General features: G+C 37.3%; 1 protein-coding gene across 27 annotated transcripts in view; it reads left to right on the top strand.

Moving 5' to 3' along the window:
* nup153 (nucleoporin 153) overlaps nucleotides 1–16,079 on the top strand; it is a 41,931-nt gene that overhangs the window by 691 nt on the left and 25,161 nt on the right. For 10 of the 27 annotated variants that reach the window (XR_015516134.2, XR_015945228.1, XR_015945227.1 and 7 more), the window contains 5 exon segments: nucleotides 7,488–7,698; nucleotides 9,131–9,415; nucleotides 11,193–11,326; nucleotides 13,803–13,931; nucleotides 14,038–14,154. Coding sequence is in view for 22 of the 27 variants with exons in the window: in NM_001326384.1 (NP_001313313.1) it covers nucleotides 7,488–7,698; nucleotides 9,131–9,415; nucleotides 11,193–11,326; nucleotides 13,803–13,931; nucleotides 14,038–14,154 (876 nt within the window). In the remaining 5 variants the exon portion in view is untranslated. 27 annotated transcript variants of the gene reach the window in all.

Genomic DNA, 16,079 nt, shown 5'->3' with positions numbered 1-16,079 from the left:
TTTTGGATGTGATTAGAGATTAATATAACGGTATGTTTTGGCGTACATTATGCTGCCTAACGCAGTGGGGTTTGACATCATGAAGAAAGGCGGGATGAGCGAGTGTGTGCGTGTCGTGGCGTGTTTTCATCTGTACATCACACACACACACACACTGGAAATCCTGCACTCATGTTATTTCATAAAGAACATAAAGGTGTTGTGATTAACACAGGTTCGTGTGTGTTTTCATTAACAACAATTTTAATTAGCCTTATAGTGATCCTGAATTCATCATAAACAGTTATTCTGATAATTCATAACCTAAACACTATGAATCATAGTTGAAAATCACTTTGCATTTTTCGTGATATTACTAGATTATCTGTTTTAGGCAAATTAAGTGGGTTAGAGAGGCACATAAGCTATTTGGCAGTCAAAAACGCATTTTCTTGTGTGTGAGGTTTAATTAGAAGTTAGAAATAGTCGATGCATAGTGTTATGTGTAGGATACTGTAAAAATGAGACTGTTGATGTATTGAAAAATCATGAAATAAACTGGTTTAAGTTCAGCATGGTCAAATTGTGTATTCTGGTATAATTTAGTAATTAACCCTACGTGGAAATGCAAGTTGTGAAGGCAGTTTAAAAGTCAGGGAGGTACATACTCCTATTTTTGTTGACATTTGTGCATGATTGCACCTTGTTTTTATTTTCTACTGTCAATAGATTAATTGCACAGTATATTCTTTTTTTCCCAATGAATTTAAGCCCCTCATTAATAAGGTTTTAAAACTGCATGTTCCAAGCTTAATAAAAAAGCAAGCACTTTATTGAATCTAGCTTAGGATACATTAATTATGTTTGTTTTATTTTAATTGTCTATGCTGATCTATTAAAACCACAAGAAATTTTGTATTCGCCATGATCGGCCTGTAGCTCTCTGTGACTTACTGAAGAAATGCTGTGTGCTCTAGTTAAGTATGCTCATGTTTATCAGTGTTGTTTTGACTGTTAAATACTTGCTCATGCGTAAATATGTTATACACATACGAATAACCTCTCTGCTTTCCCCAAATCACTTTTTATTCTTTACCTGGTTACCTGAAAACAAAGTTTTTTTCTTTTTTGTTTATCCCAAAAAAGCCACATTTTACTGGACTGTCCTGCTTTTACTGATTCCAGAAGACTTTTTTTTATGAACTTAACTCTTTTAAGGACATTTTTAACAAGGTAAAACTAGAAAAGATTTTAGAATTTCTATCATGCATCAACATTAAAAATCCTATTTAATGTAATGTATTCTTTTGTTTGTTGATTTTTAATTGTATATATATTGTTGAAAGGTTCCTGCTATGAAAATAGCCTTGGTTGCTGAAATGGCATTAGATAAAAAATACATTACATTCCCAAAAAAGCCATAGTTGTAACCTCTTTATAAAAAGTATGCTTTGTCAGGCTTATAAATGCTGGGGCACACCAGGTTTACGCCTTACAACTAGCGCCAATGAAAACCGTTTGTAAGATGATTTGTTTTATTACTTTGCTTCGCAGTAATCTGTTTTGTTGTTCAATACAAGGAAATTGAACTTCCGATGTGCACATGCAAAGTAGAGGTGTGAACCTACACTGGTCTCACGGTTCGGTTCTATTGTCATGCCATCGATTCTGTTCATTTCGATATCTCGGTGCATCACTGTGCATTGTCTGCTTTTTATACTTTTTATGTGGATGTTTTGCATTTTCTGATTTGTTACCCTAATGTACAAGTCGCTCAAACTTACTCATTAAGATGCGGGAACCGGCAGACGCGCAACAGCATTAATCATAAACACAAAACTACAGTTTCCATCCAGAGCGACTTCACAGACTCTCGACACTTGTAAACACTCGCTCAAACAGGTTGGCGCGGATCTCTGTCTCACCCACACTGGTCACAGCTAACAAGCTGACCAATTACAGAGCTTGTGCTATGCGTCGTTGTGAAAGTATAGTTATATTTCTTGAGAAGTGTGCGGCAGCCACTGCGAGTGCTATGCAACTGCAAAGGCTGCACTGGAGCATACAAGTGAGCTTGATGAAGAAATGTAAATCAGCCTTAATTGTTTGCTTGCTACATTACTTCAGTTTTTATTTTTGCACTCTGATTGGTTGCTGAATAACCAATCAGATGCTGACCTTGCCCTGTAATCTTCAACATAAACCCGACGATACGCAACGTGAAACACACCACACCAACTAGTGAGATTGACGGCTGATGCAACCCTTTTCACAAGCCTGTTATGAGATGTTTACATTCACTGCGCTCTGAATTTACCCAACTATGACGACTTCCGCTATTGAGAAACGCGGAAATGTGAAAAGGGTCTATGGCCGACCGCTGGATTGGTGCATCCTGGGCTTAAATGTGGCTGACCAAAAACCGGCAAACGGCATAATGTTTTCAGTTTTTATGTTGTAAAGTGTGCCATGTAAATGGACATTTAATCTCCGTCCTTTGCAACAAGGCAGCTTTCTCAAAGCAAATTAAGTCTGTTTCCATTGCCTCAAGTTTCATGTGTATATTTATAGAAATAGTCAACAATACATTTTATAAATTTAAATTATTGACATTTTAGTGCTAAAAAACTATTGGAATATCGATCTAAAAATCATGTTGATTTAATGCATGTAAAGGGTTGGGTACCGAAACCCGGTGCCGTACCTTTGCAACCGGTATGCACCGGACCGAATCAGCATATGAATTTCGGTGCTTAATTCAGGTGCCACTGGTGCTGCGACAAGAACGTAAAGCAGGTCGCACACCAGAAGTGCCACGTAGTGCCATGCATTTTAGAATCCTCAAGTCGGTGGTTGTCTGCGTCGCCCAGCCATGACTCGGGGCACTGTTCTTATTGCTGCCGCGCCACAGATCGCCATCTAAACAGTTTAATATTAAAAAATGTGCAAATGTGTGCGTCTGGTGTGCGATACTATCAGCTGTCATAATATGATTGTCAGGCGTTTGTTCTTGTTGCTTATAGAAGGCAAAGCTCGCAGTACGGCGCATGCAGTGAACGAAGCTTCATGAACGAGCATGATCGTATTCTTCTAATTTGCTTAGACTAAGCATTTTACAGTATGGCTATATTTTACAAGCAAGGATTCTGACACACCAACATGCAGCAGATGCTTTACAAAAGTTGCGTGAAAGGGGGAAACACGTAAAAACTTATGAAATGTGAGGGCTCATGGAATCACCTTAAAGGTGAGGAATAGACTGTGTCAAAGCTTGTGACATCATCTGGCACTTTCAATGAGTATGTTTACATGGACACCAATACTTTTAATATGATTAAGACAATACTCTGGTCAAGAGTCTACCACGCAAACAGTGATTTTTTTTGATTATCTTAAAAGACCACAGACACAAACTGAGAAGGAAACTTTTATGTGCTGGTGACGCAATGATGTTGCTGGTTCTGTGTGCTATAACATGTAACTGGGAATCTTGAATGTAACATTCAAAAAGCAGCTCATGTACACACCTGATTCAAATTATTGTCTCATTCAGATTAAGGCAAATCATTAGATCACCGATGTCCATGTAAAAGTAGCCACAAGCCCCAAACTCAGAAAAAAGCAGTTGTTTGATTTTGATGACAGCCTTTCCACAGGTTAGAAATAAGCTAATGTAATGTAATAGCGTAATGCAAATCTTGCATTTATGGTAACAAACAAATGATCAAAAGAAATATATTAATGCAATTCAAATATATAAAATGAGTTAGTTGTTTACTTTAAACTTATTATAAATATATATTAAAAAGAACTATATTAATGCAATTCAAATATATAAAATGAGTTGGTGTTTACTTTAAACTTATTATAAATATATATTAATATTGTTCTATTATAACGATTAAAAAATATAATTTTTGTCAAATATTTTTGTGGCTAAAAAGTATCGGTTCAGGCACCGTTTTGGCACCGGTACAGTCTTAAAAGTATTGATTTAACACCGGTATCGAAAAAAAACCCAGACCATACCCAACCCTAGGCATGTATTTATTGCCCCACCATAAATGTATCAACTTGATTAGTAATATGCATTGCTAAGGACTTGTATAAATCTAAAGACAATTTATTGGATATTTTGAATTTGAGCCCCCAGTTTGTAGATTTTCAAATGGTTATATCTCAGCCGATTATAATCCTATCAAACCATACATAAATATAAGCTTATTTATTTTTAAATAAATGACTAGTTTTATTGTCCAGGGTCTCATATGCATTAAGAGCAGAGCTTACAGGTGATTACTAGAACAGCTGACGTCACTCAGTGAGAGTATAAAGTGTGGTTGAACTCAAGTCGACGTTTTTTTAGTGTACTGTATGAACCTCTGCTCTTCCACACATCATTGCTTGTATTGATTGGCCATGCTGACCTTGGTTAACGCCATGTGTGCACTTTTTACAGGAAGTGACTTGTGTTGCAACCCTGAGCCCGTGCGTGGGGCCCCTGCCATGCATCACAGCTGGTTTCATATGCTGAGCACATGCAGCAGCTTCATGTTGTTTATCTTTTCTTATGTCGTCTTGATCCGAGTGAGGCATGAAGATGAATTACACTCTTGCTCTGGCCTATATTTAAATCCAAGTAGCTTTAAAGGCCTTTCATTTCGATTGCGCAATCTCCCCCAGCTCTTCTGCTCCAGCTAAATGGACTATTTAGCTTTCCCACCTGCCTGTGGGTCACATGTTTGCAGCGTTTGGCCAGAGAGCCGGCCTGTGGTGTTTCTGTGGCCAAACCGTGGAGCTCTGTTAAAGAACAATAAGCCTGTAGTGCTTGCACAGTGATTTGGTCCCCAGGGCCCCTTTTAGATGACAACTGAATCTCTTTAATCCAGCCACTCTTTAGCCTTGGGGGCTACACTGCTTCTGCAGTATGATAAATTGAGGAAATGTGTCCTTCATTCACACAAAATAAGAGCTGCGCAATATATGGTTTCACTTTCAGCCTTGATATGGCAATGTGTGTATTTGCAATAGTCGCATCACAATATCTGCAATGTCAGGTCGGGATTAAAGTTGACCTGAGTGGAAAACGTACATGATTTGTGGAGTCCTTTTAAACTTCCATGTGTTTTTAGGGATTTTAACTGTGTGAGTATTTCAATCCTGTATAAAGCATTTGTGAACAAGGAAATAAGTTTTTGCTGCCAAAATAAGAAACGCCAAACACCTTTTATAGACTTCCAAAAGTTTTTGCTCATAAAGAAGGGAAAGTTCAAGAAACTGGCTGAAAAACAGAAAAAATGGCGGCATACATTCAACATTTATTCAATATATTCGTGTGTACAAATGTTTTTTGGACGTAATAATTAGTTTGACAGCACCAGTAGAGATTATACAGGCCTAACTATGTGTATAAATATGTTAATGTTTCATTTCATTTTTCTTTTCGGCTTAGTCCCTTTATTAATCTGGGGTCACCACAGTGGATTGAACTGCAAACTTGTCAAGCATATGTTTTACGCAGCGGATGCCTTTCCAGCTGCAACCCATCACTGGGAAACATCCATACACACTCATTTACACATACATACACGGAGAAAACATGCAAACTCCACAAAGAAACACCAACTGACCTAGCCGAGGCTCGAACCAGCGACGTGCTACCCACTAAACCACTGTGAGGCGCAATATGTTATTGCAGTGGTTCTCAAACTGTGGTACGTGTACCACTAGTGGTACGCAGGCTTCCTTCTAGTGGTACGCGGAGGAATGAAATATGTCATGTACATGCTACACACATTTCAAAATTTATCAAAAATGATGTATATAATATGACATATAGCCTATAATTCTGAGGTAATCTGCCACGTTTTTTTTAACTGTGCAGAGTTGTAGATGCTTTACTGGCCCTACTACGCTACTGTATCTCAATACTGCTCATTTTGATGGTACTTGGAGAGACAATTTTTTTCTGAGGTGGTACTTAATGAAAAAAGTTTGAGAACCACTGTGTTATTGTATTATATAAAAATCGGAAACCACGCTTCTACACCACCACATATACAAAATCCAGGAGATTATAAATAACGTACCCTGCCATGCAATCGCTGTAATGAAATCTCAGTCTTGTTTTGCATTAATCCAAGTCTTTACTGGCGTTTTTTTTTTGAATAAATAACGTTAACATCTATTTGCGCAGCAGTGGTGAATGTTTGTTGATGGTAAGTTCATCAAACGGACACAAAGGAAATGCAACCCTTGTGACAGAACTATATGGTTATTATTGTCAAGCACTTTTTCACCTTACAAAAATAAATAAATAAATAATGTAGACTATGCATCCACACTTTTGAATGCTTTCATCTGTTATTTCGTGATGTCTTGAAGATATCCGCATGGGTAATAACTATAGTTATTTATAATCAACAGGTTTTGAATCATATAGTAAAGTGTATAATGTGTACAACTCTGTTAATGAATGCTACTGAATACTGTAGCACAGTAAACTGATAAACTGTAATAAATACTGTAATGTTGGTGTAAACTGTGGTGCATTATGATGGTGTATATTATGGAATCTGAAGTTTGAGTAATTGTGCTTATTACTTAAGTAGTGGCGTACCACAGCAACAATATAATTACTACAACAGTTTGCCCAACATATCTGGTTATTTTGTATTTATATGTCCTTTGAAAAATAGTATAAATTGCAGTAATACAGACTTTCTTCTATGTCTCCCATTCAGTTTTTTACTTCCTGCTCTATACCTGAATTTCTCACTTCACCCGAACCACGTGATTGAAAATAACCTATACTGCTAGACTCCCAAAAAACATTTATTTTATTTGTCTCTTTGCTCTACTGTATTTATCAATGCTTCTGATTGGCTTATTATATTTCATGCAATGCACTCTCCTACTGAATCATCCTAATTAATCTAAAATTATGCATTTCTAAATAGAGTATTAATTTCATCTGGTGAAAGTATACTCCGTAATGTTGCCGAAAAATCAAAAGTCACAATGCCAGTTTTTCCCCCAATATCAAATATCAAGGATAAGTAATAGTAGTAAATATGTTGAAGGTGACATGAACAATGAAAACCGTTTTTTGCTTCTGAGGTTTAAAAGCTTCACCACATCCGTCTGTCAGCTCTCCAATGCTGGCCTAAATCCAAAAGGATTGAAATTAAGGTTAAAATGAATTGCAATTTGTCGTTGCAGTAAATGATGAGTAAATGATTGAGGTGGAAAAAGTTATTAAAGCATGAAACAAAAATAGAGCTTGTTATAGGGCCGCTGTTTTCAACTAATGGCAAAAATTGATGCATTAGTCTAGTTTAATCCAAACTGTGCATCACTGCTTAAATGCAATAGTGATATGAATCTTGCATTTGTAGTTATGCTCTGCTGAGCCCCTGTCAGATCTGCATGGTTCGTTAATTTTAGTGTATTGCTCTTTCTGATGTTGTTGCTACTGGATATGTTAATTTAGTTTTTGTCCCCTGCAGCAGCCTGGCCTGATCACTCGAGTGACGGATACAGTGAAGAGTATAGTCCCCTCCTGGCTGCAGAAATACTTCAGAAATGGAGAAGGTCCAGAGGGTGGAGCTTCTGCAGCAGGGGTGGAGCACAACAATATGACTCCTCCCCCCAACGGCAGTGACGAAGCCCCGCTCCGAGACGGACGAGACTCTCCAGAGCCGAGCACAAGTAACACAGGTATGATGAGTAGTTGACGCTAGTGAAGTGCAATATATCATCTATAACAGGGGTTCTCGGTTTCAATGGAAATGCCTAAATCTGAATATTCATCAATGTCAGAGGTTAAGAAAAGTTGGTTATAGCAAAACCTGTTTTTAATAAAGATTCTTGTACATAATTCAATTCAAGCTTAAGTGGCTTTTGCATGTTAAAATTACATAATCATATGCAAAATGACAAGTGTACATTTCTGGTCTATGACAGTATTGCAAGTAAGGATGCTCCGATCAGATACTAATCCTTGTCAGGGTGATCGGCCAATACTGAGTACCAATTCTGATGCTTCAAACTTTATAATGCATAAAGCACATTTTCACGAATATGAGACTTGAGTGGAGGTCTCGCCTTACCTAAGAGAATAAATGAAAGATGTTGCATATAATTTCTTAAACGTGTCTCTTATAACCATTTAGTGTGGACATGTAATGAACAGAAGCAGCTTTACACAAAATAATAGTTAAAATAGATCAAATAAATTGGTAAGAAAAATCACAAACAAAGCAATTTGGAAACATTGCAAATGTTGGAAGAACAATTCAACATGTCTCAATGAAGTTTAAAGTGCATATTTGATGCATAAGAAGATAAAATGCACACCTATAAATTCATTACATATTTACTAAAAGGAAATAGGCCTATAAACTACTTTTATACAACAAGTGTATTACGATAAGTTATAAATAAACTTGTAAACAAACACTTGATTGGTTCATGAGATTGGCCGGATAAGCGAGTACCGATGGAGTCATGAAATGTGATTATCGGCCAATATCGATCTTCGGCCGATTGTTTGGAGCATCACTAATTTCAAGTTTTATTGGCCCTACACTTATTTCACGCGGCCGCCATTTTAAAACAAGAAAGTGAGTCTGCGCTGGTAAGAAACCCAGAAGTATAGGATCAGCACTGTAAACATTGCAACAACATGCTGTGGACTACAAACCTCCAGCTGTTGCCGCAATTTCAAATTGCAGAAGTGGTGTAAACATCAATTTAATATCATTCTGTAAGTTTAATTTAAACAATAAAAGCATATTAGGCATTAAACTAAATCACAATCTCTTATAGAGTAATGTGCTTAAGTGTCCGCCTAGGCTTCAGTTCATGGCTGCAGGGAAACACTGTGAGGGCTTCCCTGCTTCCGCCTATGTAACCCGGTGAGAGATAAAACACTGCAGTCCAGTGTAGCACACGCTCGTGTTGTCCTGCTACTGAAAATTTAAAAACGTCCATTTCCCGCTAACATTTAAGCGCCGCTGAGCGCGTTCTTAAACCGCTAATTTGCCATAGTAATCACCAGTGCTCATATACACAGATGCTATTCCAAAACCTGGAGAACTGTTTGTTTTAAACCAGTGTCATTGACTTGAAATACTAAATTACTTTTCAGAACCATCTACAAGCAGAGCGTCGCTGAACTTCCAGGAAGCTCTGTCGAGACCTCCGCTCAACCGGACCCACCTTCAGTTCCCCTCCCTGGACGGCTCCCCTGCATTGGGCGGCTCCAGCTCCCTTTTCTCCCAGCCCTCCACATCCACAGCACCCTTCTCAGGGAGCCCTTTCGCTGTGACCTCCAATTTCTCACTGGTTAAAGAGATCAAGGATTCCAGCTCTCAGCATGAGGATGACAACATCTCCACGACCAGTGGCTTCTCATCACGTGCATCTGATAAAGGTGCGTGAATGCCTTTCTGGGCTGCTAGATAATTGTTGGCAGTCATTCAAAACAAAGATGTTCAGACAGTATCTATTAAAGGGATAGTTCACTGAAAATGTTTCATTTACTCACTTTGACCAGGGCTGCACGATATTGGAAAGATCTAACATTGCTATATTCGGTTATTCTGATATGTATATTAAGATATGAATACAATTTCCCCACAGACTTTAATATCTCTGTTTGGAAATAATTTATAATTTTAGATTGATTGGAATAAGGACCGCGCAATATATATGGTTTCAGCATCGATATTGCAATGTGTGCGGCTGCAATAGTCACATCGCAAGATACGCAATGTTGAATCAGGATTATAGATAACCAGCAACCAAAGTAAAAACACGTGAGATTTGTGAAGTCACTGCAGAATTTAAACCTAACAGAATGCTTAAATTAATTGAAAAAAATAGAATTCATGTAGATTCAATAAAAACTTATTTATACTTATATATATTATATACATTTGTTTTTAAGACCTGTGACTGTGAGGATTACATTTAAAGACTTTAAATAGCTCAAAAATAAATTAAATAAAGATTAATATCGAGTTTATTATATGATGAAGAACTTGCTGTGTTTTTACATTTTATTATTTAATTTCTGTACCCGAACACTGTTAGACTCTCCCCAGAAAATTATAAAGCACTGTTCAGTTCACTTGAATTTTTGCTTCATTGTGTTTGACTGTTATATTTATATAATAAGTTACATTAGATATTTACATTTCACTCCCCCACAAAACCAGCCCAATCAATCTAAATCAGGGATGTCAAACTCAATTCCTGGAGGGCCGCAGCCCTGCACAGTTTAGTTCCAACCCTGCTCCAACACACTCAATTAGCTTGATCAGGTGTGTTTAATTAGGGTTGGAACTAAACTGTGCAGAGCTGCGGCCCTCCAGGAATGAAGGTTGACATCCCAGATCTAAATTAATGACTTTCCTAGTAGAGCTATTTAAGTTACCTAGTAAATTTGTATTTATATCGCAATATATAACCGCAGAGAGAAAAAAAATGGCATTGTAGAATTTTTCCAATGTTGTGCAGCCCTAATTGGGATGATTCTGTAGGGAAGTGTATCTGCATAAAATCTAAAAAAACAATGTAGCAAGCATAGATAAGTTCTATAAAGAAAAAAGATACAATTGAAATAAACGGTGTTTTATCATCAGTAACAGTGTTTAGGTACTTTAATTAAAAAATTATTAAATAAAATCCCATTATTATTAATGTTACAAATGATACAATTGCATATTCCTAAATGCTTTTAAAATTATTATACAGTCAAGAGCTTTAAAAATGCAGATAAATGATAAATTATAAAATAGACGTAACATTTCATGTCCTGTGATGTGACTATTGCGAATTATCAGATTGTGATATCGATGCTGGAACTACATATTGTGCATCTCTTCTGTTTACTCTCCCTCAAGAGATTTTAAACTTGTTTGAGTTCATTGCATCTGCTGAACACAAGATATTTTGATAACTGAACCTGTAACCATTAACTTCCATAGTAGGAGGAACAAATACTGTGAAAGTCAATGGTTGCAGGTTTCCAGCTTTCTTTAAACTATTATCTTTTGTGTTCATCAGATTCAACTCAAACAGGTTTGCATCAAGTAAAGAGTGAGTAAATGATGACAGAATGTTCATCTTTAAGTGAACTATCCCTTAAATTGGATATTTAGACTAGGTCTAGATAGAACTAAGAGCAGGGCTTAATCTTCTTCCAGATGTGCCCACGTCAAAGACTGTGCCGCTCCTCTGGTCCCCAGAGACAGAACGCACCCACTCTGGATCGCAGACAGCCCACTCCGGGCTCAAGAAACCTGCCTTCAACCTGTCAGTCTTTGGCACGTCCTCATCAGTAAGTAGTTCATTCATTCATTTTCTTTCAGCTTAATTCATCAGGGGTCACCACAGCAGAATGAACCGCAAATGTCCTTCCAGCTGCAACCCAGTACTGGGAAACATCATACACACTCATGCCCACACACTATGGCCAATTTAGTTTATTCAATTCACCTATAGCGCATGTGTTTGGACTGTGGGGGAAACCAGAGCACCTGGAGGAAACCCACGCCAACATGCAAACTCCACACAGAAATGCCAACTGACCTAGCCGGGACTCAAACCATCGATCTTCATCGATGACCATGCACGCGTTTCCAACATTAATGAAAATGCAACACAAAGTCCTTGGTGAGCAATCTGAGACGCATTTCTATCAACACGATCACATGTGCATGTCATTAAATACTGGTGTAAATGGGTCTAAAGTAGGGCTGTGCGATTTATTTGAATCACAATCGCAATTTGAAACGTTGCGATTAGTTAATCGCAAGAGGCTGCGATATGACATATATATGTATTATTTCATTTTCCCCGCCCAGAGTAAATCCGTGTCTGCAGTCTGTGTGACCATTTCACCAGCCAATTGAGTGAGTACACTTTTGTTCTGCCCAATCAGAATTGTGCGGACACCTGGGATAATGGCGGCTGCTGCTTCAGAAGCATTAATAGAATTTTTTTTTTTTTTTTATTAGAATATGCAAAAAGGTACATAAATTGGGATCATACAAATACAAAAAACATCAACAAAAAAAACATAACAAAACAACAATAAAAAACTAAAACAAAAAACAAAAACAAAAAAAAAACAATATAGTCAGGGTCTGTTAGGTGTGTGTGTTTGTGTGTGTTTGTGTGTGTTTGTGTGTGTTTGTGTGTGTTTGTGTGTGTTTGTGTGTGTGTGTGTGTGTGTGTGTGTGTGTGTGTGTGTCCATGTAAAGGTAACTTGGTGGAAGGTCAGATTACATACATTAGGAACAATGTTAGCCAATAAATGAATCTAGTCTCGCAGATATAAGTAAAACAGATACAAAAGAAACCGGTCAGAGTTAGGGAGTAACAACTATGCTTAGTAATGTATAATAGAAATAATGACAGTAAAAAGAAAGAAAGGACAACAGTAATAATAAATGACAATGATAATAAATCACAAGTACCACCCTAACTACTACTACTGCAGAAAGTTACTTATATTACTATATAATTATTAACTACTATTGCTGCTACTACAATCACAACCACAACTATTACTACTATAATGTCTACTACTGCTGATACTACCACAACAATGACTACCACTACTGATACTACAGCGTCTGCTACAACTAATACAACGTCTACTACTACTACTACTACCGCAATCACTGCTACTACAACATCTACATCGACGACATCTACTACTGGTACTACTACATCAACAACGATTACTACTGCTACAACGACACTTTTACTACTTCTGCTACCACTATACCAACGACATCAACTACTACAGGAACTATTAATAGAAAAATTAATATCAAAGAAAAACAGGTAATCTGTCATTTGAAAATATTTTGGTTTCAAAGTCACAGACACCAAACAAAAACATGTCATTTTTAAGAGCTGTCGCAGAATTGTTGCCACGGCGAACAGATTATTTTCCTGAAACTTGACTACAGAATAAAATCGTTAATCAAATTGGATTATCTGTAAGAAGTGAATTTACCCCAAATCACACAGCTCTAGTCTAAAGAGTAGTTCTCAAACTCAATTCCTCGAGGGCTGCAGTTCTGCATAGTTTAGTTCCAACCAGCTCCAACTCACACCTGCTTTATAGTCTCTTGTAGTCTTGAACATCTTGATTAGTCAGATCAGCTGTGTTTGATTAGGGTTGGAGCGAAACTGTGCAGAGTTGCGGCTCTCCAGGAATTGAGTTTGAGACCTATGCTTTAGACCAAACTCTGTCCTGGAGGGTCGGTGTCCTCCTGAGTTTATCTCCAACTTGCTTCAACACACCTGCCAGGAAGTTTATAGTATATCTAATAAGAGCTTGAGTAGCTCGTTCAGGTGTTTTTGATTAGGGTGGGAGCTAAACTCTCCATGACACTGGCCCTCCAAGACCGAATTTGGACACCCCTGCTTTAGACCCCTTTATACCAGTATTTAATCACATACACATGTGAGACCATTGATCTAAAGCAAGTTTTAATCTCATTTAGTTTTCACCATTTTGAGATGTCACAAGATGCATTTTAATGTCTGCCTTATGAAACAGTAATGCATCTCCAGTCTCAACTGATCACTTGTGAATGAATCGCCAAAAGTGCTTGTTAATGCCATGTGCAAACAAGGCTGAAGTGACACTTGAAATGTATTATGACCTCCAGCCTAAGAATGGTTTTGTATACTTAAAACAATGACTGCTCTTTTACATAATTTTTCTTTTGATTTTCCTTGTAATCTTCTTGGGTTTGTATGTCATCATGAGATTAATGTATCATATTCTTTTACAGTCTGTATTGAACAGTTCAGTGCTGAACTCCAGTCAGTTGGGGGATTCGCCATTTTACCCTGGGAAGACAACATATGGAGGAGCTTCTGCGATGAGAACCGCTCGATCACGCCCAGCTACTCCTTATCAGGTCTGAACATGTCTCAATGTTAAACTGAAGTGGATTGTTAGGGTTTTACATGTGCTTGCTTCATTCATTTTTGGCTGACCCGGGGTGTTGGTCTGTCACTTTACAGCCTCCTGTTAGGAGACAGATCAAGGCAAAGCCAACCGGAGCTCAGCCCTGTGGAGTGACCAGTGCCACAGCGAGACGCATCCTGCAGTCCCTGGAGCGCATGTCCAGTCCTCTTGCTGTGAGTTTACAGTCTTTGCTTTGCTTCCCAAAAAATTAAGTGTTCGTATTAGGTAGGGCTGCTCGATTATGGAAAAAATCATAATCACGATTATTTTGGTCATAATTGTAATCACGATTGTTCAAAACGATTATCAGTTAAAGTCAAAATTATTCGCCCTTCTGTGAATTTATTTTTAAATATAAATATTTCCCAAATGATGTTTAACAGAGGATTTTTTTTACAGTATTTCCTATATTTTTTTCTTCTGGATAAAGGCTTAATTGTTTTATTTCAGCTAGAATAAAAGCAGGTTTAAATATTTTGAAACCTATTTTAATAGCTCGATATTATTAGCCCCCTCAGGCAATATATATGTTTGATTGTCTGCAGAAGAAACTACTGTTATACAGTGACTTGCCTAATTACCCTAGTTAAGCCTTTAAATGTCAAGCTGAATACTAGTATCTTGAAAAATATCTAGTAAAATATTATGTATTGTCATCATGGCAAAGATAAAATTAATAAGTTATTAGAAATGAGTTATTAAACCTGTTGTTTAAACTGTGCTTTAAGCATCTTCACGGTATTTGTGATTTTATTATTGATTAATAATAAAAACAGTCGGCAGCAGCAGGGATACCGCACCCTGTCACTTTAAGAATAGTGCGGCTCTGATATGGTTTCTCTTTCACGTGTCTTTTGATTCTCTACTTGTTAGTTTATTACACAAATGAGGGTTAATATGAATAATCACTAAACACCGCGCTCTGACACAAATGTGCATGTATTTGACCATTAAAGCGCGCTCATTAAGATGGTGTTAGATGTGTGTGTGCTTACCTGTCCGAGGCTAAGCACGGCGCGCGCACACAACAGCACGTGTTCTTTCACGCTTTTAAAAATATAAATCATGTGCATCCCATGCTGCAAAAGTTACATTACAGCTCATGCTTTTAGCCATTTTTTTGTGGAACTGAGCTTTGCAGAGCAACATGTGTACAACTGGAAAGGGGGCGGTATGTGATGGAATAAACGTTTATCTCGATTAATGGTTTTTCATAATCGGATTTTCGATTAATTGCACAGCCCTAATACTAGGCATTAGTTTAAGATTCTGAGGGTTTAACAGTGTTGTGATTACTGCTCTAAAATATCATCTTTTTAATTGTCGGGTTAAAAAATCTGCTGCCTTTTTTCCCATTTAACACAACATTTTATATTAAAAAACATTTAAAATATTTTGGAACTGTAAACATGTCTGGCTAAATAATTAAAATAGATCATTGACTTCTGCTGTGTTCATTAGATTTAAAAAACACAGATTTCTATCAACTTAAAAAGGCATCTTTGGAGATGTTTTCCTTGGATGTAAAGTAAAGCCACTTCACCATTCAGCTCTACAGCATGCTGGGATGTTGATCTATAAGTGATTTTGTTTTTCAAATGTTTCCTGAATCTTTTTTTATTTTATTATTATTATTATTTTTTTATCCGTGTTAAAACTTGAAACCAGTTATTGTTCCATGCCTAGTTAATATTTAGACTGTCCACCTGTTTCTGTGGTTTGCCGTTGTAAAAATGGTTTGATGGCACAGAAGTGGTATACAAATTTACAAAAAGGCTTTTCTAGTCACTGTTTACATTGTAAAGATTCTGTTTGATCATGCATATAACCAAACTACACAAATTCAGTTGCCTAAACATGAATGATGAGCCTAAAATTAAATCATGTTCCTGCAGATGAAGGAACATTTTCCACCCTTTCTAAAAACGATAGACGGTTGAAGTTGGGTTCCCATGTTGTTAGTAATTTTGGATAACTAAGGCCCAATCCCAATTCTCCCCCTTAGCCCTTACCCCTCGTTTTGCGCGTGCCCGTGAAGGGTTTGTAGTGTCCCCAATCTCTTTAGCTCGAAGGCGTAGGGCTAAGGGCAAGGGGTATA

This window comes from Danio rerio, chromosome 19, assembly GCF_052040795.2.
Source record: "Danio rerio strain M-AB ecotype USA chromosome 19, GRCz13ab, whole genome shotgun sequence".
NCBI classification, from domain to species: domain Eukaryota; kingdom Metazoa; phylum Chordata; class Actinopteri; order Cypriniformes; family Danionidae; genus Danio; species Danio rerio.
The sequence above is the reverse complement of the archived record's forward strand: the minus strand, read 5'-3'. Positions and strand labels throughout refer to the sequence as shown.